Consider the following 26,829-nt stretch of genomic DNA (forward strand, 5'->3'; position numbering starts at 1 on the left):
CCAAGATTACCCCAAGACGACTTGCCTCACAAAATACAACTCTTAACATCTTAAGTGTACAAAACGAGCAATTGTCTACAGTATCCTTAAATGTGCTTACAAGCTTACAAGCAAAGGTACGAGAGACGGTCAGAAAGGACACAAAAGACACTATCTCAACATGGGTAGAAGAACATGCTTTAAAGCAGAACCCAAAACAGAAAACAAAACCTTTTAAACCCAATAAAGATAAGGATTATTTTTTAAGTTATATGTATGGATTTTTAGTATTTTTGGAAGTTGGTTAGCTTTGGGATTTTGGAAGGTAGAGAGTCGTGGGAAGTCTATATAGTTGGAGCCGTTTTGTTCAGTGGTACATGAATATGGTTCTTGACATATTTTGTGCTTCATCTCTTCTAGTCATTTCATTCTGTATTCTGTGTATTGAGAGTAGTGCAAGTGTAGCAGTGTTGTGTGAGACGTGTGTAGAGTTGTTGTGAATTTCGGAGTAAGATGAAACTGTGTTGGTTTGTCAGAGTGAGTGTCATTGTGAAATGTCAGACCTAGGAATGGAGAAGAAAACTGCTCTGCTCAGGCAACAATAAGCAGATGGCCAAATAAACCTACAGGAGCTTATTGAGGCTGATTTTGATGGTTGGAGGATTCAAGTGGAATGCCAAATTCATCAATGGGAAGTTGCAAAAGTTGTTGAGGGTCAAAGTTTTGGTTTTGAAGTGTCTCAATCTCTGATTTTGGTGTCAAAGGTTCAATCTAATCTTAAATATGTTTTCATTGTGAAGAAAGTTGGTGATCAAATTGACTATTTGGCAGATTTGGGTGATTTATTTGACGAAGGTTGTTTTGATAGCATTCAACTTGGAGGATGTCAAGTGCAGATATTTGATGGATGTGAAGCAAGTTTTACAAATCTGACTATGTCACAACAGGTGTGGAAGATTAGATCGGATTCAAGGCAGAATTATGTGGTGAAATTTTCAAGTGTTCCAGAAGTGTTGTCTAATTTGCCAATCAAGTTTCTTTCATTCAGCTTGACAAGGGAGTAGGTCCGATTTTCAAAATGCGGAGGAAGCAATATTTCAATGAACGGATAGGAAGTCAGATTAGCAAAAAGTCAGTAGTGCCGCAGATTAGTCAGAAATCAGTAGAGCATTATGATTCAAATGGAAAGTCAGCGGATATGCAAAATTTCAAAGAGGAGGATGTTCTGATGGCGTTTATGTTGATTTTGTTTAATCTTTGCAAGATTCTTTGCTTGTCTAGTTTACGGATCAAGGGATTGTGGGTCCGATGTCAGCCGTTGGCTCAAGCCACCGAGCTGTGCCAGGTGTTTGGGATAGACCTTACGCGGATTATTTTTTAAGTTATATGTATGGATTTTTAGTATTTTTGGAAGTTGGTTAGCTTTGGGATCTTGGAAGGTAGAGAGTCGTGGGAAGCCTATATAGCTGGAGCCGTTTTGTTCAGTTGTACATGAATACGGTTCTTGGCGGATTTTATGTGTATCTATGGCGGATTCTGTAATGACAATATAGTTGATAGATTTTGTGCTTCATCTCTTCTAGTCATTTCATTCTGTATTCTGTGTATTGAGAGTAGTGCAAGTGTAGCAGTGTTGTGTGAGACGTGTGTAGAGTTGTAGTGAATTTCGGAGTAAGATGAAACTGTGTTGGTTTGTCAGAGTGAGTGTCATTGTGAAATGTTAGACCTGGGAATGGAGAAGAAAACTGCTCTGCTCAGGCAACAATAAAAAGTTAATGTCTCAAATGGATGACAAGTGTGCTCTGGATGTTAATTCTCTGTCATGGGTTCAACAGAGATGGGAGGGAAAAAATCAAGTAGCGCTACAGAATCTCGAGAAAGTCCGGTCTTGGGCCAATCAATTGGCAATCATCGAAAGCAGTCTAGTGGATTACTATTCCCAATCAATTGGGTTGACATCGGGACTTGAGATTTGCAACTTGGTAGAGGTGGCTCCCTGGACTGGATTGATGAGTATTGGGAAGACCTTTAGGTCTTCTTTATTGGTCTGTAGTAAAAGCATCTTTTGTACTAATCCCGATATTGGGTTAGGTGTACTTGACTCTGAACTGTCTCAGATGAAACTATTTGTATTTCCTTTTTGAAAAATCGATTAGTATAAGTGCCTTTGTTATAAAAAAAAACCCATGGGTAGAGACAAGGGTGAGTTGGATAGATAGAGGATGCCTTTATGGCAAGATGGCAAGTCTTTGAGGTGGGTTGCTCTCGGAGCCCTACATATATTGTTGTATTTGGCTATCATTCATCAATAGAATTTGAGTGTGTTTTAAGCTCGATTAGTGTCTTCTTGTCTTAGCTATTCATAATCCATGTTAATTATGGTCTTTCAATCATGAGGTACTTTGCTTGCCATGATCCTCCCTACTTTTTGCAAATTCCAATTCCTTTTTGAATTTGTATTTTGTAGTTGACACATGCTACTATCCTTTTAGATTCATCATGGATTTTCTTTGGGCAAGGCTATTGGTTGCTTATTTTGTTTAACTTCTGATCAATGCTTTGCTTCTTGTGCTGCAGAATGAAATGACTCAGGAAGCTGCCTTGGCAAAGCTTACAGCAGAGATACAAAATGCTCAAGTAAGGTTTCTTCTCTCTCTCTCTCTCTCTCTCTCTCTCTCTCTCTCTCTCTCTCTCTCTCTTTCTCTCCCCCCCCCCCCCCCTACCTGATGTATCACATATTTCGCGCCCATCATCATCCACCCTCTTCACAACATCGACCATCACAACAAAGCTTCACAAAGGTAGAGCCAGAGATCACGAGGACCTCCACATGGAGCACTTGGCACATGGTGGAGAGGCCCGACGCCTATCCTAGCTCATCTCTTGAATGGGCCTCTTTGTGAAGGCTTGCTTGCCTCATGGACCTGCCATACCATAGTCCCTATTCTTATGCCTGCCTTCAAGATGATTGATCTGAGCTACACAAACATCAAAGGTGAGGCTCACAAAGCAGGATATGCCTTGGACCCCAATAACTGTTGGAGTATCATGATTGGTCACACATTGGCCAAACTTTAAAGGGCAATTTTGGGTAGAGGGACACAGATTGATAGCCATAGGTCAGGCAGGCTCCAGGAAGGATTACTCTACATTGGATCACATTTTCACCCTTCGGGCAGTCATGGCACGGAGGCAGCGGGTCTATTGCTGTTTTATGGATTTCAGGAAAGCCTTTCACTGAAAGGCTATTATGAGGAGTGATGGCATTATATGATTAAGGTGATCGGATGTGTGAGAGGACCTGAGGCATGTCAGGTGAGATGTGGAACACTATTGGGGCCAAACAGGCCTGCACGCTCTCTCCCACTCTTTTTGGGCTATATATTGACGAGATCTTAGATTTCACGGCCTTTTGTATATCGATGATATTGTGCTTATGTCAAAGTCAGCTGAGGGTTTCCAATGGCTGTTGGGTGCACTTCAGACATTTTGTGAGTGAATCTTGGCAAGTGTCATCATTTGGTCATTTATATGGTTTTCCCAAGGTTCTCATGCCCAAATGTGGCTAGTGTGGGGATCTGAGTGTTCTGGGTCCGAGTTCCGCGCTTTTCGATGTGCCAAATTCGTGCCCGAAAATGCCAGTGATGTACATGCTCCATGAACGGGAGATTTGTCCATAAATCAAGTGCACATGCACACATGTTCGCAAGCTTGACATTATTTTTGCGTGACTTATATGCTTGCGTTTGCCTGCTATGAATGTCCAGTTCACTGGCTTGGGCCGCCTACCCGTGAACCATGAGAGTGCCTTGTATTCTGACATGTTTTGTGGCCTGTGAACTGGTAAGTATGCCTAAAACCTTTGTTTATTTCGTTAAAATTTCTATGTAGTGTTATAACCTTGGCAGGTTCACATTGGGAGTAAGTGAGTGGGCATTTAATAAAATGTGTCTGGGACGCAACCTGGTGGGCACTCCCTTGGGCACCCACACCACCAAAGCATATGGGGAAGGCCTTTCACCTATACGTGGACCATCCACGTGTGGGAAGGTTGGTGGAAAACACTCAACATAAGCATGCACGAGGGGATTTTTCGAAAGGGAGGAGGCGATTGAAGGAGGTGTTGGTTTTTGGCTACTGGCTCTCTATTCGCAGGCCGACCCCTATAGGATGCTTGTCGGCTGATGGTCTTTGCTACAATTCATTGGTCGGTCGAATCACCTTTTTCTGCTAGTCGTTTCCCTACACGTGTTGCTGCTGGTCGCTTCTCTACACATGCTGCCTATGTAGCCAAATGTCTTGAGCACCTCATTTCGCTCATACTCTTGGGTATGGTTGCCCTTATACTTATCCCGGTTGACAATGGCGCCAATTGTGAGATTTGGAGTTGGAGAACTAGCAACACTTTGGGGGGTTGGTGTGGGAGGTTGGCTCACCATAGAAGCCGTTGAGGCGGGGGTGGTGGTCCGTGTTGGGGCCTTCTTAGGGCATGCCCTAGAAGTATGTTTTGTATAACAAAAGAAACAAAAGCCGTTGAGGCGGGGGTGGTGGTCCGTGTTGGGGCCTTCTTAGGGCATGCCCTAGAAGTATGTTTTTTTGTATAACAAAAGAAACATTGTCCCTCCTTATACTGGTCTTCCTCCTCAAAGCTGAGCTTACCACTTGTCTTGTCGGCCTGAGCCTTTTCGTTTGGAGTAAGGTGAGGTGCATTGTCCGAGTCTTGGAGCCAGAGGCTCCTGGGGTAGACCCCGATTGGTTTTGGTTTTGGCCCTTGCCATTGGCAGCTGCTGCCTTGGCCACTCTGGGCTGGGAGGTCTTCGGTTTTTCACTGTTGTATTTCATCTCAACACTTTGTGCAAGCGCAAGTGCAAGTGCTCGATTAAAGGTTTGTGGCTCAAACACCCGCATATCCCATTAGATTTACGTGTCCAAACATAAAGGAATTGTTCTGTGTTGTCTGTCACGGTCCTCGGAGTTCTTCAATCGTAACACTAGGTTAGTGACTTTGTTTGCAAATTGGAGGATTGGTTGTGCATTCTAGCACAAACCCCGGAACTCATCTTCAAGTCGCTCAAGATATCGAGGGGGTAAGAACCTTGCTTGAGGTCTTTGACAAGGTCCCAAGACATAGTTAGCAACTCCGAACTTGGAGCTTGCCTGGGCTCACTGAGTCCACCATGGAATGGGATGTACTAACTAGCTATTACCACCTTGTCCACATTTGGCTTCTTTCGTGCAACACTTGAGGAAGTCGCCGGTATTGTCCTTTCGTTGAGAGCTGCAAGGTATCTCTCATGTTCCATGTGTCTTTGTTGTTCGTTGAGTGCGGTGGCACGAGCTGCTGTGTCACGGTCCTCCTTTAGCTAAAAAGTACGTGCAATTCAAGTAGGGAAAGAGATTGTTGGGGTTCCTCCTTAGTGGAGGTAGTGAAAAGAGAATCTAGGGTAGGTGTCTGGGTGGGAATCTGGGTGGAAGAGTGAAGAAGAAATCGTAGCAAGAGTAGGAATAGGGGTAGAAGAGGTCTGAGGAGGTAACCGATTCTCTAGGGACCAGATCGAAGCCTGTTGCTCGTGTACTTTGGAAGCAACATCCTCCAAGGTCTTCATAAGAATTTGGAACGTGCTTGGTGAAAATTGTTCTCCATTGAGAGTTGTGCTCCCGGATCTAGTGCCTCCATATTCCGTTGCTCTCTCTCATCTTCCGAGGTCGCCTTAGTGGGAGTGGTCAAGTTTTTCCCCTGATCGTAAGTAAACCATCCATTGTGTGTGTGGGAGACGTTTCCGATTGCTTCCAGAGGCTATAAACCACCCACCCATCCTTTGAGGGAGGGGAAGTCACACTGGAATGGGGATTGCTATTGGTGTCGATAAACCAACCACACAAGCATTTTTTTTTCTTTCTTTCTTTTTGGGCTGAATTTCTTAAGCAAAAGTCAAAGCTCTAATACCAATGTCACATGCGTGGAAGCTTTGTGTGTCTTCTTTCAGCCCTAAGGAATTGAATAGGAACCTTGATGCAAATCACCAACAAACACAGAGAGAGAAGAGAGAGAGAGCTGGATTTTCAATATATTATATAGTACATAAAATGTACAACATCTGTGGCCTTTGGCCTTCCAAAAGGAATAATCTAAAGCCTATCTATGACCTGCCCCATCTGAGGGGTAGATGATCTACAATGAACACCAGCATTGCCTTTTATAGGCTCTTGGATGACATTATCAACTAGCCGACTGCCGGTTGGCCAGTTCTATGGACATGAAATATTACATCAACTATTGACAAGAAGTATACCACCGCCTAAGCTTGGACCCCAGTCCACAGATCCACCTTTCCTTGCTTGTCAAAGCAGCTACTGCCCTAAACAAAATGTTTGTTTGTTGCTAACTTCAGGGATTATCTTGGGAAAACCAGCCATGTCCATGTGTACACATGACAATGATCGCATCCTACATGTTGAATCAAAGGGAGATTGCCCAACACATTCTTATGCATGGCATACTTGCATGCTCGGAATTGTTTTCGCGTGAAATGTTTCATTGCCTGCAAGATCAATGTGTCTAGTTTACGGACAGGGAACACCCTCCAACGCACGGCAGGTGGTAGGTGTGACTCTAAACTCTTTGTTTAAGCTTGCTAGAGTTATAGCTCACACTGCTATTTTGCAAGTCCACACTTCATTAGAGTACGATGACGATCAAACAACTATAAGTGAGTTTGGGCATCCACACGTCATTAAAGCGTGGACGGACATGCTATAAGTGAGTTTGGGCACTTATTGAATGGTGGGCCGGCCAGGCTCTCATAAATCAAGCACTCTTTCAATTAAAAGAGTGTGGAGATGCTGAGCTTATAAAGTGATGCTCTAAAATGATGTAAAGTTATTGATGTGATATATAATACAATCATACTTCATCTCCAAAAAAAAAGGAGTGTGGAGAGGTGTGGCCTATGCTGAAGTGGCCCAATGGCCACCTTCTCTCACAGTGGAAAGGCTTATTCTCTCTCTCTCTCTCTCTCTCTCTCTCTCTCTCGGGTGTGCCTTTTTCATGAGGTAGAAGAAGACAATTTTCAGCATATCCAGTCCATACACATACTTTTTGGCATGGTTTCTTGCTTCTCCAACTGTTGGCTCAGTTGGTAAATGAGTGCTACACTGTTGTCCAGCCCTTGGGAGTCCTTTTCAGTTGCCATCTCTTGGATATGTACCTGCTGAAAATGCTTTGGAGCATTTCTGTTGCCGACAACTTGACCAAAAGCTGATTTCTCTTACAAATTCAGCGAATTCATTGGTAAGAGCTTCTCCAAGTTCTTTTAACCTACTCTATATCCACGTGTTTGCCCATTAGGGTCTTCTATGTCTTGGCTTGTCGGCTGAGTGCTGTGTCGTTATATTATTGTGGTTTTCCGCTGAGTTCATACCCTGTTTCGATACTTGAACTGTTTGTCTAATGTTCCGAGTCCCCGGTCGGTTACAACAAGAAACTAGTGCCTCCCACAGAAACATGTGCTATGCACACAAACTGGTGTCATTCCAAAGCACAAACCATGATGATAGAAAAGCTAGTTCTCCATAGTTCTGGCAATCCTTTCTCCCAATCCCAACGGTCCCCATGTTCAAACCTGGTGTGGAAACAATGAAGCACTCACTCCACAATACCAACACGAATCCATGTGTATGGTGGAGCGTTCATTGAATTGCTCTCTCACAACCCAACACGAATCCACATGTATGGCGAGATGAACAATGAACCTCTTGGCCTCCGTATGGGGAGAGTGTTTGCCTTGATACCTAGGAGTAACTTATTGTTCTAGAATATTGTTATTCGATAAGTGATTCAATCCAATATCACAAGTATACATTGGTTCTCCTAGTTTATAGGCATTTCGGCCAAATGAGAAACCATAGATATAATCCATAAAATCCTTGCCTGTTACTTGCGGAAGCTCTGAGATTCTTCTTTCAGCCCTAAACACCACTTACAACATGTTGATGCAAAAACGCAGACAGAAGGGAGAGTAGAGAGAGAGAGAGAGATAGTTGGAAATTCAGTATATTCATATGGTACAAAAAGGTACATCTAAATCTTGCAGCCATGGGCTGCCTTCCATGAAAAGGTAGAACACCTATTCTAGTCCTAGTCTAGACCCACACCCAAAGGGGGAGTGAATGAATAACACAATGAGCCATGAGTGTCTTATATAGGCCTTTGGACAAACTAGAGAGCTGAGCGACTACTGGTCGGCCAGCTGACTGGACATATTGCAAAAAACTGTACACAACTTGCCTTCTCTTGCAGCTGACAGCACATCATGCAGCCGACAGGCTTTTCTTTCATTCCATGCAGCCGACAGGTCATCTTGTCCATTCCTAGTCCAACACATTCCATGTTTTGCACTCCTTTGCTCCAAAATTTGGTTCTAACTGATTCTTAATTCCTTCTTTATCTGTTGCCCTTCAGGACTAGCCTCGGAGAATGTCCATGGCAAATCTTGCACATGACAATGCCACCATATAACCCAGAGAGAAATCCTCGATCCATGAGATATCCAAATATTTCTTCTTTATAAACTCAGGCAGATTCGTCCATAGAAATTACTTGTAAAGCCAATATCTATTGCCTAGGAAGCGCGGGAGTGGGTGTGCACCTCTTGATCATGAGCACAATTAAACATTTCGACATTTAATCACTGCCATTAAACAATCCACAAAGCTGAAAATAAAAGTTGCACATATAACACCACATTGAGCCCGGAATGGGCCGACCCCCCTTGGAGTATTTCATTATCCAAGGATAAGTATAACATGCACAAGCTTTGAGGGCCTTACTCTCCCCATGGGAGGTGCTGGATTATCCATATACAACTATAAAAACACTCGCACACAAAACACTTCATCACCCATGAGAACCTGGAAAAGGAAAACAAAAATGGGAGCTAGAATGCTCCTGCAAATAGTACAAGGACACCGATTGGCCCCAAAACGCAGTGGCGCTGTCATGACCCTGTGAAAATGGAACAGCACAAGTGTGGGCATGGTGGTTGCCGAGCAAAATAAATATTAAATGATTCATATTTGGGGTGCCCGGACAAAGGGAATGATGTGTGGACATCTTCAGGTGTGAAGGGGGACCAAGAACATCAATATTTTTAATGTTCTAACCATGGGTGACCCCTAGGCCTAAGTGGCCCAAATATTAAAGTAAGGGCCTTGGGATATTTTTGGAGAGAGGAAACTCCACTTTTGGAGTTACACGTCTCTCTCTCTCTCTCTCTCTCTCTCTCTCTCTCTCTCTCTCTCTCTCTCTCGCTTTTTGGGAGGCGTGCAAGAAAACCTGCGTGGAGGAGAAGAGAGCTTGGTCGACTAGCTGTGTTGAGGAGTGTGTGCTGTTGGTTTTGTTGTGAAGAGTGTAGGCTGTACTGATTACAGGCCGTACAGACCACGTGGTTGCAGGCCGTACAATCAGGCGGCTGCAGTACTATTGGTTACTGGCTCAGGCGGCGTTTGCAGGTACAGACAGCAGGCTGAAAACAATACAGACAGTACTGTACGAACAGAGCAGGTGGCTGCAGTTCCGTACAGCCAGTACAGGCGGCGTTTGCTGTCATACAGCAGGTACAGTCTACTGGGTATCATCTGGTTCAGGTGGCGCAGGTGACTAGAGTCCAGACAGCAGGCGGGCAGATTCAGGCGATTGTAGGTGCAGTCCGTACAGTCCTGTACAGACAGGTACAGTCAAGTACTGCTGACCTGTACGGACAGGTACAGGCAGAATCAGTTATGTTCAGTCCTGAACAGACTGCAGGCGGCACATCTCCAGCTGCTGCAGGCGGGACTTTATCAGAGCATACTTGGTGCATCAGTCAAGTGGTTGCAGGGAGGAAAGTACAGACAGTCTTTGGCAAGTACAGACTGGTACATTCAGGTCCTTTGGTGCAGATCCACGCATTGAATTGGTAAGCTCTGAACTTGTCCATCTTTCTTTCTTTCCACTGCAGAGTTGTGTTATCTGGCCCCTTGTGAGAGGAGGGGTATGGCAGTTTGAAAGGGTGGAAACAGAGATTGGACAGTGGATGTATAGATGAACTGAGTTGGGAACAATGCTCATGGAATATGCCAGATGTGTGCTCAAGACTGCCCTGCTGAATGGTCTTGGTTGATCAAAGGGAAGCACAATGTGTTGCTTTTGTGGGACACAGATCTGTGTGTGAATCCTCTGTGCTAAGAGGTCTTAAGGGCTACCAGATTGGACATACAGGTTTATTCCTCTGGCTGGCTTTGTTGTATTCAGTTTTACATCTCTTTGAATTTGAATAAAGAAATACCGAAAGGGGCGCCAAGCTTTGTGGCCAACCAGGTGTCGACTTCATTTCAGATTTGGGGCATTCTAGCTCCAGTTAATTTTGTTATTTATTTGGACTACAAGTGGAAGGGTGACTGCAAGTGTACCGCACTTTGGTTTCTACCAGAGGCCGGTTTCAAGGTTCCGTTGCCGGGACCCATCATCAACTTTTTGAAGGGGGTGAGCTTGTGGTTGACTCGAGGAAAGTCATTGCTGAAAAATTCAGCAACATGTCAGACACAGAAGAAGAATATTTTTATAATGAAGAGGAAGAGCAAGAGACCTCTCCTGAGAGAAATGAATATGAGGATATTCTTGCTGCTGCAGATGATGAACAATATGAGGATGTAACACAGCCAGAAGATATGCCTAGTAAAGAGGAAGATGATGCTGAGTTTAAAAATTGTTTGGCCGGTGTGATGGATGTGTTTATGCAGCTCACACAAAGTGAGAAGTTTACTGAATTTATGAGATCCCGTTTTGAGCCTGAAAAGAAGAAGAAGAAGGTGCGTTCTAAGAACCTTCCTCAGGGTCATAGTGGTGCCTTCCCACAGGATCCATCTTTTGGACAGTTTCCGAACATGCAACATGCTTTTGGTGCTAACTCACAGAGTTCCTTTTTCGGACAGCCATCTATTCCTTAGCAGTCTATGCATCTAGGTTATTTTGGTGGTGGCTCTGTGTTCCAATCCATGACTGGGGGTTACCCTCAGGGAGGCATGGGTATGCCAGGGACTTTTGGAGCAAATTTTCAGCCTGGTATGCAAGGGAATATGTATGGTGGTATGCAGTCCGGTATGCAAGGAAACATGTTTGGGGGCATGCAACCTGGAATGCAAGGAAATATGTATGGGGGCATGCAGTCCGGTATGCATAATGGTATGTTTGGAAACATGGCTGGAATGTATGGCATGCCAGGTGTGGGAATTGGTAATGTTGACCCTATGATGGGCATGAATGTCGGGGGTAACAATCTTGTGAAGCCACTTCCTTACGATAATCTAACGCCTATGGGAAAGGCGAAGGATTATAAGGAAGGGGGAGCTGCTGTGAAATTTGACACGTTTAGTGGGGCCAAAGATAAGTTAAAGGCACTTACCTTTTTACAGCAGTTTGATGCTGCTTTTTCTGGTGGTAATTACACGGAGTTCTCTAAGGTGAGAAAAGCTGTGACTTTTCTCAAAGGCAATGCATTGCAGTGGTGGTCTACTCTTCTTCTGCAGGGCATAGCACCATCTACTTGGGTACAGTTTAAACAGGTGTTCTCTTCCGTATGGCTCACATCTACTTTTGAGGTGGATGTAATGACAGCATGGCACAAGTTGGATGCATCAAAGTGTGAAAATCTTGAAGATTACAATAAGAAGTTTTGGGAGGCTTTACTCCCAATTACTTCTTATCGTGCAGTGCCTTTGTCAGAGCAGGTGGAGAAGTATTGTTGTGGGCTGCCCAAGGAAGTGCGTGACTATTGCATAAAGACTCGAGTAACAAATATGTCACAGATGATAGAGAATGCTATGACAGCAAATGCGTTACTCACTGGAGTCTCATTTGGAATTAAAGGCAGTAAGAACTCAAGCAAGAAATCTGAAAAGTCAGGGCATGCTTCGCGTGATGCAAAAGGGTCTAAAGAGAAGCGGTATAAGAAGTTGCCAATGTCCAAGAGAACTCCTGAGGAGAGACAGGCTTTGATGGATGCTCGGAAATGTTTTTACTGTACAGAGGAGGGACATATGTCTTTTAATTGTCCCAAGCGAAAGTCCCAAAAGGACTTTGACACCAAAGGAGAGCCCAAGTCAAAGAAACCAAAACCTTCTGCAGGGTTAGTTCCTGATCTTGTTGGTTAACAGCCAGGTGGTGAAGAGACTGAGTTAGGACATGGGGCAAAGTGAGAGATCAAAATGCCTTGATATTCTTTGACACAGGTGCTAGAGCCAACTTTATTTCACCGGATTTGGCTGGCCGATTGGGGATTCGTGCAGAGGAGATGGGGCCTTTATATGAGGCTAAACATGGCTTGTCCTGGGTATGCAGAACCCGTCACTCCTATTACTGGGAAGCTCAGGCTTCATTTGCAGGGTTATGTGGACAGCGAAGAGTTTTTCACCATGCCACTTGACGGATGTGATGTTTTGTTGGGAATGCCATGGTGCCACAGAGTACATGCGGTGGTGGATACATACAATAGGAACATCACTTTGACTCATAGAGGGAAAAAACATGTTTTGGATGTAAAGTTAAAAGGGGAATCTGTTCCTATTGTATCAGCTTCGACAATTTCATCAGTAATGAAAAAGCATCTTTTCGCGTACTTGATTTATGTAAAGGATGCAAAAGATGATGAGTCTAAGTCTAATTTGTCTATGTTAGATAAGGACAGGACTGATTTCTTATGTGGGTTCCAAGATTGTTTTTCCGAGTCATTGCCAGGGCAACTTCCTCCGGAAAGGCCAGAAGATCATGCCATTGATCTAATTCCGGGTAGTACTCCACCAAATAGACCGTCGTACCGTGTTAGTGTAGCTCAACAAGAAGAAATTATGAGTCAGGTACAGGAGCTCTTGAATAAAGGGTTGATACAGCCTAGCTCATCACCCATTTGCTCACCTGTGCTCTTAGTGCAAAAGAAAGATGGTTCTTGGCGCATGTGTATTGATTACAGGGCGCTGAACAAGAATACCATCAAGAATCGATTCCCCATTCCGAGGATCGATGACATTTTGGACCGCTTACAGGGCTCCACAGTCTTTAGTCGGATTGACTTGAAAAGCGGGTATCATCAGATACGTATTAGACCCGAGGATGTGCATAAGACAGCATTCCGAACCACGTTTGGGTTATATGAGTTCTTGGTTAAGCCCTTTGGTTTGACAAATGCACCTGCCACATTTAACAGAATGATGGACAGGATTTTCCAGCCTCATAGAGCGTTTGTGGACACATTTTTTGATGATATGATTGTGCATTCACACACTGAGGAGGAGCATAGAAGGCATTTGACCATTGTGTTTGCAGAACTCCGGAACCATAGGTTGGTTATTAATGGCAAGAAGAGTGAGTTTTTCTTGCAAGAGATACACTTGGGGCATATTGTGTCTAAGCATGGAGTCCGTATGGATCCATCGAAGGTGGAAGCAATTCTTAATTGGCCAGATTTGAGGACCGTGCATGATGTACGCAGCTTTTTGGGATTGTGTTCCTATTACAGGCGGTACATACGGTATTTTGCTGAAATTGCTTCGCCCCTTCATGCCTTAACAAAAAACGCAACTCCGTTTAGATGGGCTGATCAAGAAATTACAGCCTTTAAAAAGCTTAAAGAAAAGCTTACTTCGGATCCAGTATTGGTATTTTTTTTTTTCTCCGGGAAAAAGATCCTTCTATTAGTTAATGAGAAAACGCCATAGGGCTACAAAGCTCACCTCGCAAGGAGGGATAAAAACACAGTGAACTCCTGAGCTCCACCCCCGTGGCTGGCCGCTCTCTGGGGGGGGCTACCTAGTAGTACATATGGGAGGTGAGAAAAGCCAGACTGGAGGCTTGTAGTGCCAAGTGACATCCTCGCCCCTCGCGGTGAGGAAAGGGCCAGGCTGCCAAGTGCGGAGGAAAGCCTTGCGGCGCCCTCTCATGCGATCCGAGTCGCCCTGGAGTTTCCCCCAGTGTCCTCTCAAGGTGTGAATGATGTCCACCCAGAGGGCCTGTATGACCTCCGCCGGTGGAGTCGCCTGGCGGTCAATGGCCTCCCTGCATCGGGCTCTCCATATGTGCCAAGCCGTCATGTTGCTGATCATCTCCCATCTGTGCGCGACCCCCTCCTGAGGGGCTGCCGAAGAGAAGTCTGGCGTCGGAACCACCGCCATCGCCCTGTCAGAGACCTGGATGGTCGCACTGCCAGGGACGTCCTCATATCCAAGGGCCGGGCCGCTGTCCGTGGCCCACGCCACCGCACCCCACGTCACCAGCATCTCACCTGGTGAGCCTGCAAAAACCATCCTGAGAGCGCGCTGCCAGACCTGCTGTGCCTGTGGGCAATCCCATAAGCAGTGCCGCTGCGACTCCTGTGCATGGCCGCACCGAGGGCAGGACGCTGGGTGTCTGCCAAAAGCTAGCCAAGCCCCCACAGCCAGTCCTCTATGCGCTGTGAGCCAGAGAAAAAGCGTCACCTTCCGGGGCCGGAAGCTGGCCCAAAGGCGCTGCCAGAAGTCCCTAAGAAAGGCATGGGAGAGCCCCTGTCGCCGCCAATGCTCGGCCGCCGCTGGGGTGCTCGCTATCCTGTGCCTCTGAATCCGCCGCCCCAGCCTCGCTGTGTACTGAAAAAAGGGGATGCCTGGGCTAGTAGGGGCCAAGTAGGGATCTCGCCAAAACCACTCACCTGGATCCCACTGAAGGCGAATAAGAGGCCTGCTGTCCCAAGCCCATAATCTCCAAGAACAGTCCTCCCCTATCGAGGCCGGTGAGGGGTCTACATGCCACTGTCTCTGATGAAAGCCGACCACCCGCACCCTCTGAAGAATACAACCCTGGAGCCCATCCAAATCTAGTCGTGTCCTCTGAAGCTGGCCACCCTCTCCCACCTCGAAAGTGAGTGGGGCGACTCTCTCCGCTGTGCCGCAGACCGCTAGAAGGATCTCATGCCGAGTAAAGACACCCATCCACTGTGGAGGTGGAGGGTCCTGTACTGGGGTCCGCCACTCCCGGGGGATGGCCGCCTCAATGTCCTGTCTCATCAACTCTCTGCCCCTCATCCCACTGAGTCTCCTCTCCTGAGCCTCTAGAGGCAGCTGCTGAAAACATATCCAGTCGTCTAGGGACTGGGCTGGGCCGGAGCTCAATGGGCCCCACGACACGTGAGACCGCGATCCAACCATATGGCCACTGGGAAGTCGAATCAAGGGGTTCCAGATCAATGGCTGCCTCAGGCGCTCCTCATCGGTGCCCGGAGGAGTCTGGAAGAGTGACGGCCTCAGATGCGACCAGGCCCTCAGAAGGCTAGCTGCAAAACGCTCCTCGAAGCCAAGGCCCACTCCTCTGGATCGCTGCTCTGTAAAGATCCACCTGATGCTGGGGTCCAGGGGCCGCTAAGAGAAGGGGTGCGGCTGAGCATCCTGGAAACAAGAAACTCCTTCCACGGCTCAGCGCCTGGCAGGAGGCCACGAACTACCAACTTGCCAAGCAATGCTCGGCTTTGGCAAATAGGATCAACAATGCCCAGGCCGCCTCTCTCCCTCGGCTGAGTGATCACCGCCCATGCCACCTTGGCCCTGGCGGGCCGCCCGTCGCCACCGGACCAAAGAAAGTTCTTGATGAGCCTCTGCACCTGGCCAATGCATGCCCGAGAGAAGGCCCAGCAAGAAGTGATGTACCACATAGTAGCAAGCAGAACCTGGTTGGCCACAACTACTCGGCCAGCCAGAGATAAACGAGCGGTACTCCAATACAGAAGCTTCTTCCGAATGCTCAGAAGAAGGGGGGCTATCTGCTGCTCCGGAGATATGTCAATGCCCACATAACATCCCAAATAACGCACTGTAGTGCCGGGGGGCAGCCACTCAAAACCGTCAACTGGCCTCCAAGTCGGGGGGGGCATAGAGCTGACCCACAGCCCACACGACTTGTGCCAGTTGATCAAAGCGCCCGAAGCTCTGCAAAACCTGTCCATGGCTAAGGCGAAGCAGCGGAGGTTCTCCTCACCTCCCTGAAGATAGACAGCAGTGTCATCCGCAAACTCCGAGTCTAGGAGCTCCTCCGAGGTGCGGATGGGAAGCTGGAGGCCCCGCAAACCTGTATCCTGTGCCGTCAAAAAAGTGCTCATGGCCTCCGCCACAAAAAGAAAAAGAAAGGGCGCCAAGGGGCACCCCTGCCGCACCGAGCGCGAGAGCTGGAACCTCTCTCCGTGCACGCCCTGTATCAGCACCTGGCTATGAGCCGATGAGTAGAGTGCAGAGACCCCACGGATCCACTGAGGGGGGAAGCCCATCCTCTCCATAGTGCCTTCCAAGAAGGCCCAGTCCACCCGATCATATGCCTTCTCGAAGTCGAGAAGGAGCACTGCCAGATCCTCCTGTCGAAATCTAGCCAGAGCCGTAGCCTCCCAGAAAGAGAAAATGTTATCCAGAATGCTCCTATCCTGGATGAAGCCAGTCTGCGTGGAGTGGATGATGTCCGGAAGGTGAGGCTGAAGCCGCCTGCTGATCGCCTTAGCTAGGACCTTGTAGGCCGTGCCTAGCAAGGTGATCGGTCTCCACTGTCTAATCTCCAGTCTGTCTCCTCCCTCTTTGGGGATCAAGTGGATCAACCCCTCAGCCATGCTGTCCGGCATGACTCCTGACTCCATAATCTCCTGGAATGCCAATCTGAAGCCCTTGTGTAAGAGGCCCCAGTACCTCTGGAAGAAAGCCACCGAAAGACCGTCCTCTCCTGGACATTTGCCCCGAGGTAATGCCTGAAGAGCCTCCTCCAGTTCCGTATCCGAGAAGGGGGAGAGAAGGGAGTGCTGTAAATGGGCCGGCACAACCGGTCTCGTGAAGCTCCAGACTGCCTCCCGAGCCTCTCTCACCCTGTCATCTGCTGGCTCAGCAGAGAGAAGGTCCCTGTAAAAATCTGTGGCTATAGCCCGAACCCTGGGGGGATCCACCACAACCTGGCCATCAGCCTGCCGGAGACGCCTGAGACCCTCTCGTCTGAAGCGAGGCCCTGTCGCCTCAAAGAAATCTCGAGTCACTCTGTCTCCAGCCTGTGTCCAAAAGGAAGCCTGAGCATGGAATCGGAACTCCACCCTCCTCTCCTCGATGGATCTGATCTCCGTGCGAGCTGACTCCATCTGCTCTGTGATCCAAGGGCTCGTAGGATTCCTCTCCTGGAGTCTCTGGAGGGACGCTAGACTCCTCCGTAGGCTCCTCTCCTGCTCTCTGAAGGCCTCCAGCCGGTCCAAGGCAGCCTGTCTGAGCATCTGGCTGATCTCCTGCAAGCCACTGGCAAGATCGCTGGCTGCCGATCCTCTCCTGAACTGCAGCTCCTGCTAGACCTGCTCAACTCTGATCGCAATCTCGGGCTCCTCTATGAGACAATCTGGAATCCGGACGCTCTGGCCCTGCTCTCCTCTCGTGGGGTCCTCGATCTGGAGAAGCACTGGATAGTGGTCTGAAAACGAGGAGCCTGCAAGTATGCCCACTGTTGCCACCTCTATCACAGGCCCACTCATCAATGTAAAACCTGTCGATGCGGGATAGGTTAACTCCTGTGGCCCGTCTATCCGAGCGCGAGAAAGATAGACTCCCCTGCAACCTGCCAAACTCCGGGAGAGTCCACGGATCCTGGCCTCTCACCTGAAGCACTAGTTCCTCCCAGGCAGCGAGCTCCGGCCCATGAATGGTCTCCTGGCTGCTCCCCATCCTGTCCTCTGCATCCTCCAGCATGTTGCAATCCCCTCCGAGGCACCAGTGGTCTGCCAAGGGGAGGGACTGCCTAATGGTGCTCCAGAACTCGGCTCTCCCGGTCGCCCCATTAGGGGCGTAGAAGTTGAGGAAGCCAATGCGGTCTTCCCCAACCCGAAGGATGATCCACTGCGCACGACCCTGGACCAGAATGCCAGAGTCCACAACCTCGGATAGAAGCTGCTCGCTGACTGAGATGCATACTCCACCCTGGTTCCCCTGGGAGCCATATGCCGGTGACCAAAAAGTGTGACTCCTGCCTGGCAAGATCTTCCCGCAGGTGCGGGTACGCCCGGCAGAAAGGTGGTGCTCCTGGATGAAAAGGATATCTATGGGTCCTCCAACGAGAGCCCTCTGGATCTCCTGGCGAAGTCTGCCCCGGCCAATGTAGCAGCGATGTCCACCGAGACCCTGGATGTTCCATGAGAGGATCCTCATGGATGAGCTATGGCAAGTGAAGCAGCCTCCACTGGCTCACCCCTCTCAGCCGGCCCGGATGATCTGCCCTCCACTCTGTGAGTCTTGGGCGCCGGCTTGGAGGGAGAATAATCACTGTCTGTCCGGGTGCGGAGTCTCTCCAAAAAGAGGGTGACCTGTCTCTGTGTCCAGCCCCACTCCGCCTTCGCCCTGTCCAGGGCATAGGCGTGAGACCAATCCTCTGCATATATGTATCTAAAGGTAGGCTGCACCCTCGGGGCGGCATGGAGGAGAATCAGAAGCACCGCCTCAACTGAGGTGTGGACCGGATCCGCCCGCCAGTCTCCTATACCAAACAAGCTCATGCGGGCTGAGTGTAATCGGGTCTGCAATAGGTCCGTGAGCCCCAAGTCACTGAAGTGGTGAGAAAACTCCAGTATCTGATCACGCAAAACTTCCTCTACAGAGTTGCAATCCCATGCCGTGTCTGGGGCAACATTGAGAGGAAAGGAGAAAGCCACCATGCTGCTCACCACAGAGGGAGAACGAGAGGGATGGCACACCACGCAAACTCGCAAGGGCGCGACCAGTGTCTCGAACGGGCCAGCGTCCAGCTGGAGGCACCTGAAAAAACTGTAATCCACTGGTAGCCCCATCACTCGCGGGGGCCCCCCAGGGGAGGCTGGAGAGAACTCTGTGGCGGGCGAGGCGAGGATCGCCATCTCCACCGGCCCGGAGTGGTGGTGGAACAGCCGCTGGACTGAGCTCTGGCCTACCCAGCTGCGCTGCCCCGGGGCAGTGGGTGGTCTGGCGAAGTATCCTGGAGAGGCCGAGGGAGGGATGGGGGCTCGTGGCGAGGAGGGGGGAGAGCGAGGAGAGGATGGAGAGGCATCTGCCAGAGGATAGGTGTCAGGGGGGGCCGTCGGGGGAGGCGGGAGGGGGGGGCTGGGGGGGGGAGAAGGGAGGGTGGAAGGAGTGCTCTCCGGGTGAGGGGAAGGGGAGCCGGGGGTCGAAGAGTGCGGCCCAGGATCCTCAGGAATCTGCTCCAAGGAGGGGGGGGCCCCCCCGCGGGGAGAGGCGGGAGCGGGGTCTCCACGTGGGAGGCTCCACCAGCGGCCTCAACGGGCACTGAGTCTGAATCCTCGTCCATCGGGGTGGGACCTGCTGGCCGCCTATCCCTGACAGGAGAATAAGTGCGGATAGGTGCCTGTACGCCAGTCGGAGTCGCCTGTCCGCCAGCCTGTGCTGCCTGCTGGCGTCTGCGACGACGGTCCCTGTGGGCCGGGCGTTTCCGCGGCGAACCTCCTGCCATCCGCCAGCCTCCTGGGACTGCGCGGCATCCTCCGCCGGGGCTTGCTCGTCAGATGATGGCGCCTGCTGTGACGAGCCAGGGATGTCCGGTCTCTGAAGTGGATGGCCACCCCTCGGGTCTCCTGCAGGGGGTCCGGAGGCGGCATAACGTGAAGGATGAGCCCCCTTGCGGGGACAGGCGCGTGCGAGATGGCCCATCTCCCGACATATGTAACACTGGCCGGGGAGGCCCGAATACTCCACGCGCTGGATCATATGTCCTCCAGAAAGACAAGGGAGAAGGATCGTCTTCGGGGAGGGACTCCGGTGACGGAACCACAACCCGAATGGCCGGGAGTCTTGCTGCCCGAGCAATCACTGAAGCCGCTGTCTGAGGCGTCTCCACCACCTGCCCGAACGCCTTGCCAATGGATGACAAGAGGGGCAAGTACTCCCTACGGAGTCCAGGAAAACAGATAGTGACGGGGAAACCTGTCGCGCCTGCTCTAGCGGGTCAGAAGCAGGGTCGAAACCATGAGTCCATCGCGCCAGGAACGCCCGGGAAGAGCGGAGGGCAATGGGGCTCCGAGCCAGCACCATCTGAGCTGCCTGTGGGGACTCGAAATCCACCTGATAGTAGCCACATCCCAAAAAATCCACGCTGACGATCTTGGCGGGCACGCCAACAAGGCTGCCTTGCAGAAGGTCGCGAAGCTCTCTCCGCATCGGACGGCTACCCACTATCTTGCAGACCAAGGAGGAGGCCTCAAGAGCGGAAACTGTGGAAACAAACAACTGAAGATCTTCAGCTGTGAACTCCAGATGGAGACCGGAATCGGCAGGGTTAGTCGGAGCGGCTTCCATGGAGTCCTCCAGAGGGAAAAAGCCAGAAACCGGGGTCACCAACGGGAGGGACACAGCCCTGCGAGGAAAAAAGAGAAGCGGAGGGCTACAGGATAGCGGAGGCGGGGGGGGGGGGGGGGGGGAGCTGAGGCGGGGAGGAGTTAGCGGTGGGCGGAGGGGCGAGACGGAAGGGAGGAGAGAGAAGGCGGAGGGGGGAGAGGTGGCGGGGGAGAGAAGAGAGAGGGAGGCGAAGGTGGTTAGAGAGGCGGAGGAAAAAGGATGGGGGAATGAAGCAAACGGCGGGGGGAGAGGCGGGGAAGGCAGCGGGGAAGGTGGCGAAGGAAAAGAAGGCGGGGGGAAAGAAAGCGGAAAAGAGGAGGGAGGTGGGGGAGTGAAGGCGGGGGAGTACGCGAGGCAGAAGGCGGTGGAGAGATGGCGTAAAGGGGCGCGATGAAGAAGGCGGGGGAGAGGGCGGAGGAGACAGCGGAGGACTGGCGGGGGGGAGAGTGAGGCGCGATGGCGAGAAGCAGTGGGGGGGGGGGGGGGGGAGAGGGGCGGAGCTCACAGGCGAGTCAAATCAGTTGATCACAAGGATTGGATCCAGTATTGGTATTACCGGATCTCCGAAAGGCTTTTGTTGTCCAATGTGATACATGTGGAAACAGCATTGGGGCAGTTCTCATACAGGAAGGACATGTGATAGCCTATGAGAGTCGAATATTGCAAGATGCCGAGAAGCATTTACAGGTTTATGAGAAAGAGATGTTGGCTGTAATTCATGCTCTTTCTACATGGAAACACTATTTGCTTGGGGCTGATTTCACTGTGCAGACAGATCATCATACTTTGCGTTATTTCCTCACGCAAACTAAGCTTTCAGAGAAGCATATGTGATGGGCAAACTTTTTGTCGATGTTTCATTTCCAGATCGTGCATGTGGAAGGCAAAAAGAATGTTGTGGCAGATGCTTTGTCACGCAAGCCACAGGTCTCAGCAGTTTCACTTGCTTATCATCATGAGCTTGATGAAATGAAAGAGCAGTATGCCCATGATGAGGACTTTGAAAGGTTGTATGATCAGATGTCTGAGGGTCAGCGGCATGATCATTATGCTCTCAGAGATGGGTTTTTGTTGATGCATGGTAAATTGTGTGTTACCAGGAAATTGCGACTCAAGGTTATGATTGAAAGTCATGCCCCACCGTATGTAGGTCGTAGAGGTATTGACGCCACGGTAAAAGCAGTGGAGACTTTCTTTTATTGGCCAACCTTGAGAAGAGATGTTGATGCTTTTGTTAGGCAATGCATTGTATATCAGAAGGTAAAGTTTGACCGTCAAAAGACACCAGGGTTATTACAGCCTTTACCTATTCCAGATAGACCATGGGAGAGCATTGCCATGGATTTTATATTTGATCTTCCATGGACACAAACGGGAAATGATGGTATTTGGACTATCATATGCAGGTTCAGTAAGCAGGCTCATTTCATTCCCGTGCGTAAGACGATCAAAGTTGATCATATGGTGAAGTTGTTCATGGGGTGGCGGCGAACATCTTCAAGTATCATGGCTTGCCTACGTCTATCATTAGTGACCGTGATCCACGGATGACAAGTTTATTCTGGAGAGGGTTGTTTGACAACACGGGTACAACTCTCAAGTTTTCATCTTCATTTCATCCACAAACAGATGGTCAATCGGAAGAGGCTAACTCTACAGTGTTAGATCTTCTTAAGTGTTATGTGTCAGAGCACAAGCAACAATGCAAAAGTATCTTCCTTGGTGGAGTTTGCATATAACAACACTGTCCATACCTCGACGGGCAAGGCGCCTTTTGAGATTGTGGAAGGAGGGAAGAAGGTACCACCCATTTCGCACACAAAGGATAGGATCTTTAGGTTGATCAGTATGTGGAAAACATGGATGAAGCTTATTGGAGAGTTAAGTTGGCACTCCAGAAAACTCAGCAAAAGCAAAAGAAAGTAGCAGACCGTCACAGACGTGCATTAGAGTTTGCATTGGGTGATTGGGTTCTTTTGCGATTTGAAAAGGCTAGGCTCAAGAAGATGAAGGGTAAAGAGGGCTTATTCCCTAAGTTGAGCATGTGCTATTATGGGCCTTTTCAGGTATTGGAAAAGATTGGTGAGGTGGCCTATCGCTTGAAGCTACCAGATCACTAGAGGATTCACAATGCATTTCACGTGAGTCTCCTTAGACCTTTCCGTGGGGATGTGCCTGAGGATGTATCAGATGAGGTTCAGCCGGAAGTTGAGGAAGTTGATGAGGTTCTTATTCCAGAGCAGATACTGGCACATAAGGAAAGAAAGGTACGAGGTAAAGTTTCTCGTCGCTATCTTGTGAAGTTCAAGAACTTTTCATCGATGGATGCGAAGTGGATGGAGAAAGGTGACTTAATAGATTCACCTCAGGTTTTGCAGCTTTATCTCGATGCCTTTGAGTTGGAGCCGACTCTTGTTATGGCTCATTCAGGTTCAGCAAAGCATGGGTCTGGAGCATTGCCTGATGCTCAAGAGGGGGGTAGCACCTCCACTGCCTTGGTACAGACAGGCTCAGATGACATCTAGAGGTCGCTTGGTGCGGTTTTTGTCTGACCCGAAGGTACTGATGGCTGACAGTACATCTGTTTATGGGACTTCTATGATATATGTGTACTAGTCACATTGGATGTTGTGGTTGTGTATGGTTCACAGTGGTATACAACTTGGACTACTACTACACCATTGGTTTGTAGTGAATGTTGTTACATGTGCATGGCTTAGAGAGATTGGGACGTTGATCTTGCCATATTGTACATCTCACTTTGGTTATTTTGCTGTATCACCAGAATGCAATCGAGGATGCTTACCATTTTTCAAGAGGGGGGTATGTCATGACCCTGTGAAAATGGAACAGCACAAGTGTGGGCATGGTGGTCGCTGAGCAAAATAAATATTAAATGATTCATATTTGGGGTGCCCGGACAAAGGGAATGATGTGTGGACATCTTCAGGTGTGAAGGGGGACCAAGAACATTAATATTTTTAATGTTCTAACCATGGGTGACCCCTAGGCCTAAGTGGCCCAAATATGAAAGTAAGGGCCTTAGGATATTTTTGGAGAGAGGAAACTCCACTTTTGGAGTTACACGTCTCTCTCTCTCTCTCTCTCTCTCTCTCTCTCTCTCTCTCTCTCTCGCTTTTTGGGAGGCGTGCAAGAAAACCTGCGTGGAGGAGAAGAGAGCCTGGTCGACTAGCTGCACATTTTGTCGAATCCTTTACCAATAGGATCCCTTTTAGCTTTTCACCCAGGACTTTCCAAATAAGAACTCTCGTTACTACAGCAAAGCTTCCATAGAGAAGGCACACATGTACGACTCCTCCCTGCTTAAAAAGGTCTTCTCCATCTCAACCATGGATCTCACGAACCCTTTCCCAGATAGCAGTAGGGTTGAACCAAACCATATGTCCTTCCTATAGTCACAGCTTGCGTGTAACCTCGAGAAAAACTAGAACCTGTTCACATGAATCCAGAGACATGCTTTCCTCAACCATAGACTTGTATCCCATAAACCATAGGCCTCTTTCCTTGATACCAAAGTCGTGTTTCTTCTCGAAAGACCAATGTCCTGTTTCCATGACAGATAAACCATAAGATCATGGTTGCCAAAACCTAGAGGGTGAAAGATAGAGGACCTGTCAAGCAATCCTTGAGTCCAAGTCGAAGAGCAACACACCTTTCTTCCAAGAACATCATCGTGTGCATATGTAGCTTGATCCTCTGTATCCCAATCTGGTATACAAGGCCTGCAATCCATGATACCAAAGTTCGCCTGCCTGGCTGCTTCCACACATGCATGTAACCTGCTCCATGACCACCAGTACCTGGTCAAATTCATTGTTGTGTGCCCATCCTCTGCATTGCTTTCCCAGACCTGGCGTCCATTTGACTGCCCAACTGAATGTCCACCTAATTGATAGCTAGCCTGGCTGCCCACCTATCTGGTCGCTGGATGGTGGCAGCCCGTGCATATAGTACTCCTGATATCCATGCGCTGGCAGCAATCCATCTAGTAGCAGTAGCAGCATCACCCTGTGGCAGCAGCAGTAGCGGCCAATAGCAGCGGCAGCAGCATTGCCCACCAGCAGTAGTCCGTGCGCGCAAGTGCAGCAGCACTCGACGGAGGTTGCAGCAGTACCCAACAGCAACGGCAGTAACTGCAGCACCACTGCCCCATGCGCAGCAGCGTGGTTGCACACCTGGCGGCAGCAACACCCAACAGCAGCGGCGGCAGCAGCTCTTGGTGGCGGCGGCAGCCGCAACTCCTGGTGGTGGCAGTAATACCCGACGGAGGTGGCAACGGCAACTCCTGGCGGCGGCGGCGGCGGTGCCATTACCCGACGGCGACAGTACTAGGCGGCGGTGGTTGTACTTGGTGGCGGCAGCACCTGTACCCAACGACGGCACCTCTGTACCCAAGTAGCAGCGCCTGGCTCCTGCGCAGCAGCACCACCCGTAAAGGGTCATACGGCAGCACTTGGCGGCTGCAGCAGCACTGCCCGCCAGCAGTAGTCCATGCGTGCAAGTGCAGCAGCACCCGACAGAGGTGGCAGCAATACCCAACAGCAACGACAGTAACCGCAACACCACCATCCCATGCGCAGCAGCGTGGTTGCACCTAGCGGCAGCAACACCCAACAGCAGTGGCAGTTTCTGGCGGTCAGCGGCAACTCCTGGTGGTGGCAGTAATAACCGGCGGAGGTGGCAGCGGCAGCTCCTGGCGGTGGCAGTACCTGGCGGTGGCGGCGGTACATGGCGGCAGCAGTAGTTGGCGGCGGCGGTTCTGTACTCGGCGGCGACAGTACATGGCGGCGGCGGCTGTACTCGGTGGCGGCGGCTGCTGTACCCAGCGGCAGCACCTCTGTACCCAAGTAGCAGTGCCCGGCTCCTGCGCAGCAGCACCACCCGTAAAGGGTCATACGGCGATCTCCCATACGGCCTCCTTCTTGTACGGCTCGCCACCCTTTATAAAGATGCGATTCTGCTTTCTCTAAAACGCCAAAAGCAACTTTAGCAAAAACGCATGTCTCAAAAATAATAAGATTTTTTTAAGCCTTCAAAGGTTACTAAACCTTGTAAACTTAAAATCTCTTTTGTCTCCTTTCACACTTGGGCTGGCCACTAGCATGGGTTTCCTTTTCACATTCAGTTGATGCCTGTCCACACTGTGCGTCCTGTGCTCGTGCTCGTTGTCCAGAGGGAAAAACAGAGGGTCGTAACAAAACCCACATGATCAAGGAAACTATGAACAATTTGGACACCATTCTCCAAGATCCCGACTTGATGAGAATTTTTGAGCAACTATTTGAGAAGATCGAGCAATTGACATGACCAATTTAGGCTTACTCCACTTCTTGGGATTGGAGATCTGGCAGACCCAGAGGGGGTTCTTTGTCTCTTAGCAGCGGTATGTCCATGAGTTGCTTGAGGCCTTTGGAATGGAGAATTGCAAACCTATCACGTCACCAATGGACCTGAACACAAAACTTATAGTTAATGATCTTGTGAGCGAGTTGATAGCTCTCTGTACCAAAAGCTGGTTGGTTCATTGATCTGGTTGCTGAACACCAGATTGAACTTGAGCTTTCTTGTAGGGCAATTGAGCTCGTTTATGCAGACGCCATTGAAGTCTCATTGGAATATAGGATTGCGGATCTTGCGGTATCTGCAGGGTATGAAGGATCTTGGACTCTTCTACACCACTAGAGGTGAAATGAAGGAATGAGTTCGACTCCAAGGTTGGAGTGACTCAGATTGGGGAGGAGATCTAGACACGAGGAGATCTACATCAGGCTACAGTTTTACACTCGGCTCAAGACTTGTTTCATGGAGCACCAAGTGGCAGCAAACTATTGCCTTGTCGTCTACAGAGGCAGAGTACTGGGCGGCTTGTGGTGCTCCTTGCGAGGTTGTGTGGCTGCGGAGGTTGCTTGGTGAGATTGAGTTTCCACAAAAGGAGCCCACGGTCATCCAGTGCGATAACCAGAGCTGTATCGCTATTGCTCGGAACCCGGTCTTCCATGCCCGGACCAAGCAGATAGCGATACAATATCACTTTGTTCGTGAGAAGATCTTGGCTGATGACTGTTAGCAATCATCTCCTGTCTGTATATTTACACTAGGGCCTCTGTTGTGGGTGTGCCCGCTCGATTTAGGTGTTTTCTCATTTTTCCTCCCTCCCCCTATTTTTTCCTATTTTTACCATGTGTGGGAGGCTGTTCCGTGGCTCGTGGTTGATCTAGACATTGGCTGACTGCTCGTCTGGGTGTCCTGGATGCTGGCCGATTGCTCCTACTGGTCCCCGACTGGTCCTGTGTGCTGGCTGACTGGAGGACTGACCTGGTCGTGGACATTTTGGTCCTGTAGGCTGTCTTTTGAGCTGACTGGCTGATGGGGCCATATAAAATGGCCCCATGGCCCCCCACACTTTGTATTTGGGTATTCGGGTTTTCTCTTGTGTATATAGTA

The 26,829-nt window shown here is 49.5% G+C and overlaps 1 protein-coding gene across 1 annotated transcript in view; it reads left to right on the plus strand.

Annotated features, from left to right (window-relative positions):
* LOC147628375 (protein FMP32, mitochondrial-like) overlaps positions 1 to 26,829 on the plus strand; it is a 78,326-nt gene that overhangs the window by 25,973 nt on the left and 25,524 nt on the right. The window contains exon 3 of the mRNA XM_086813458.1: positions 2,557 to 2,616. Coding sequence (XP_086669584.1) covers positions 2,557 to 2,616 — 60 coding nt within the window. The remainder of the gene's footprint in view (positions 1 to 2,556; positions 2,617 to 26,829) is intronic.

This window comes from Cibotium barometz, chromosome 19, assembly GCF_041138505.1.
Source record: "Cibotium barometz isolate CiBa-2024 chromosome 19, ASM4113850v1, whole genome shotgun sequence".
In the NCBI taxonomy this organism is placed as follows: domain Eukaryota; kingdom Viridiplantae; phylum Streptophyta; class Polypodiopsida; order Cyatheales; family Cibotiaceae; genus Cibotium; species Cibotium barometz.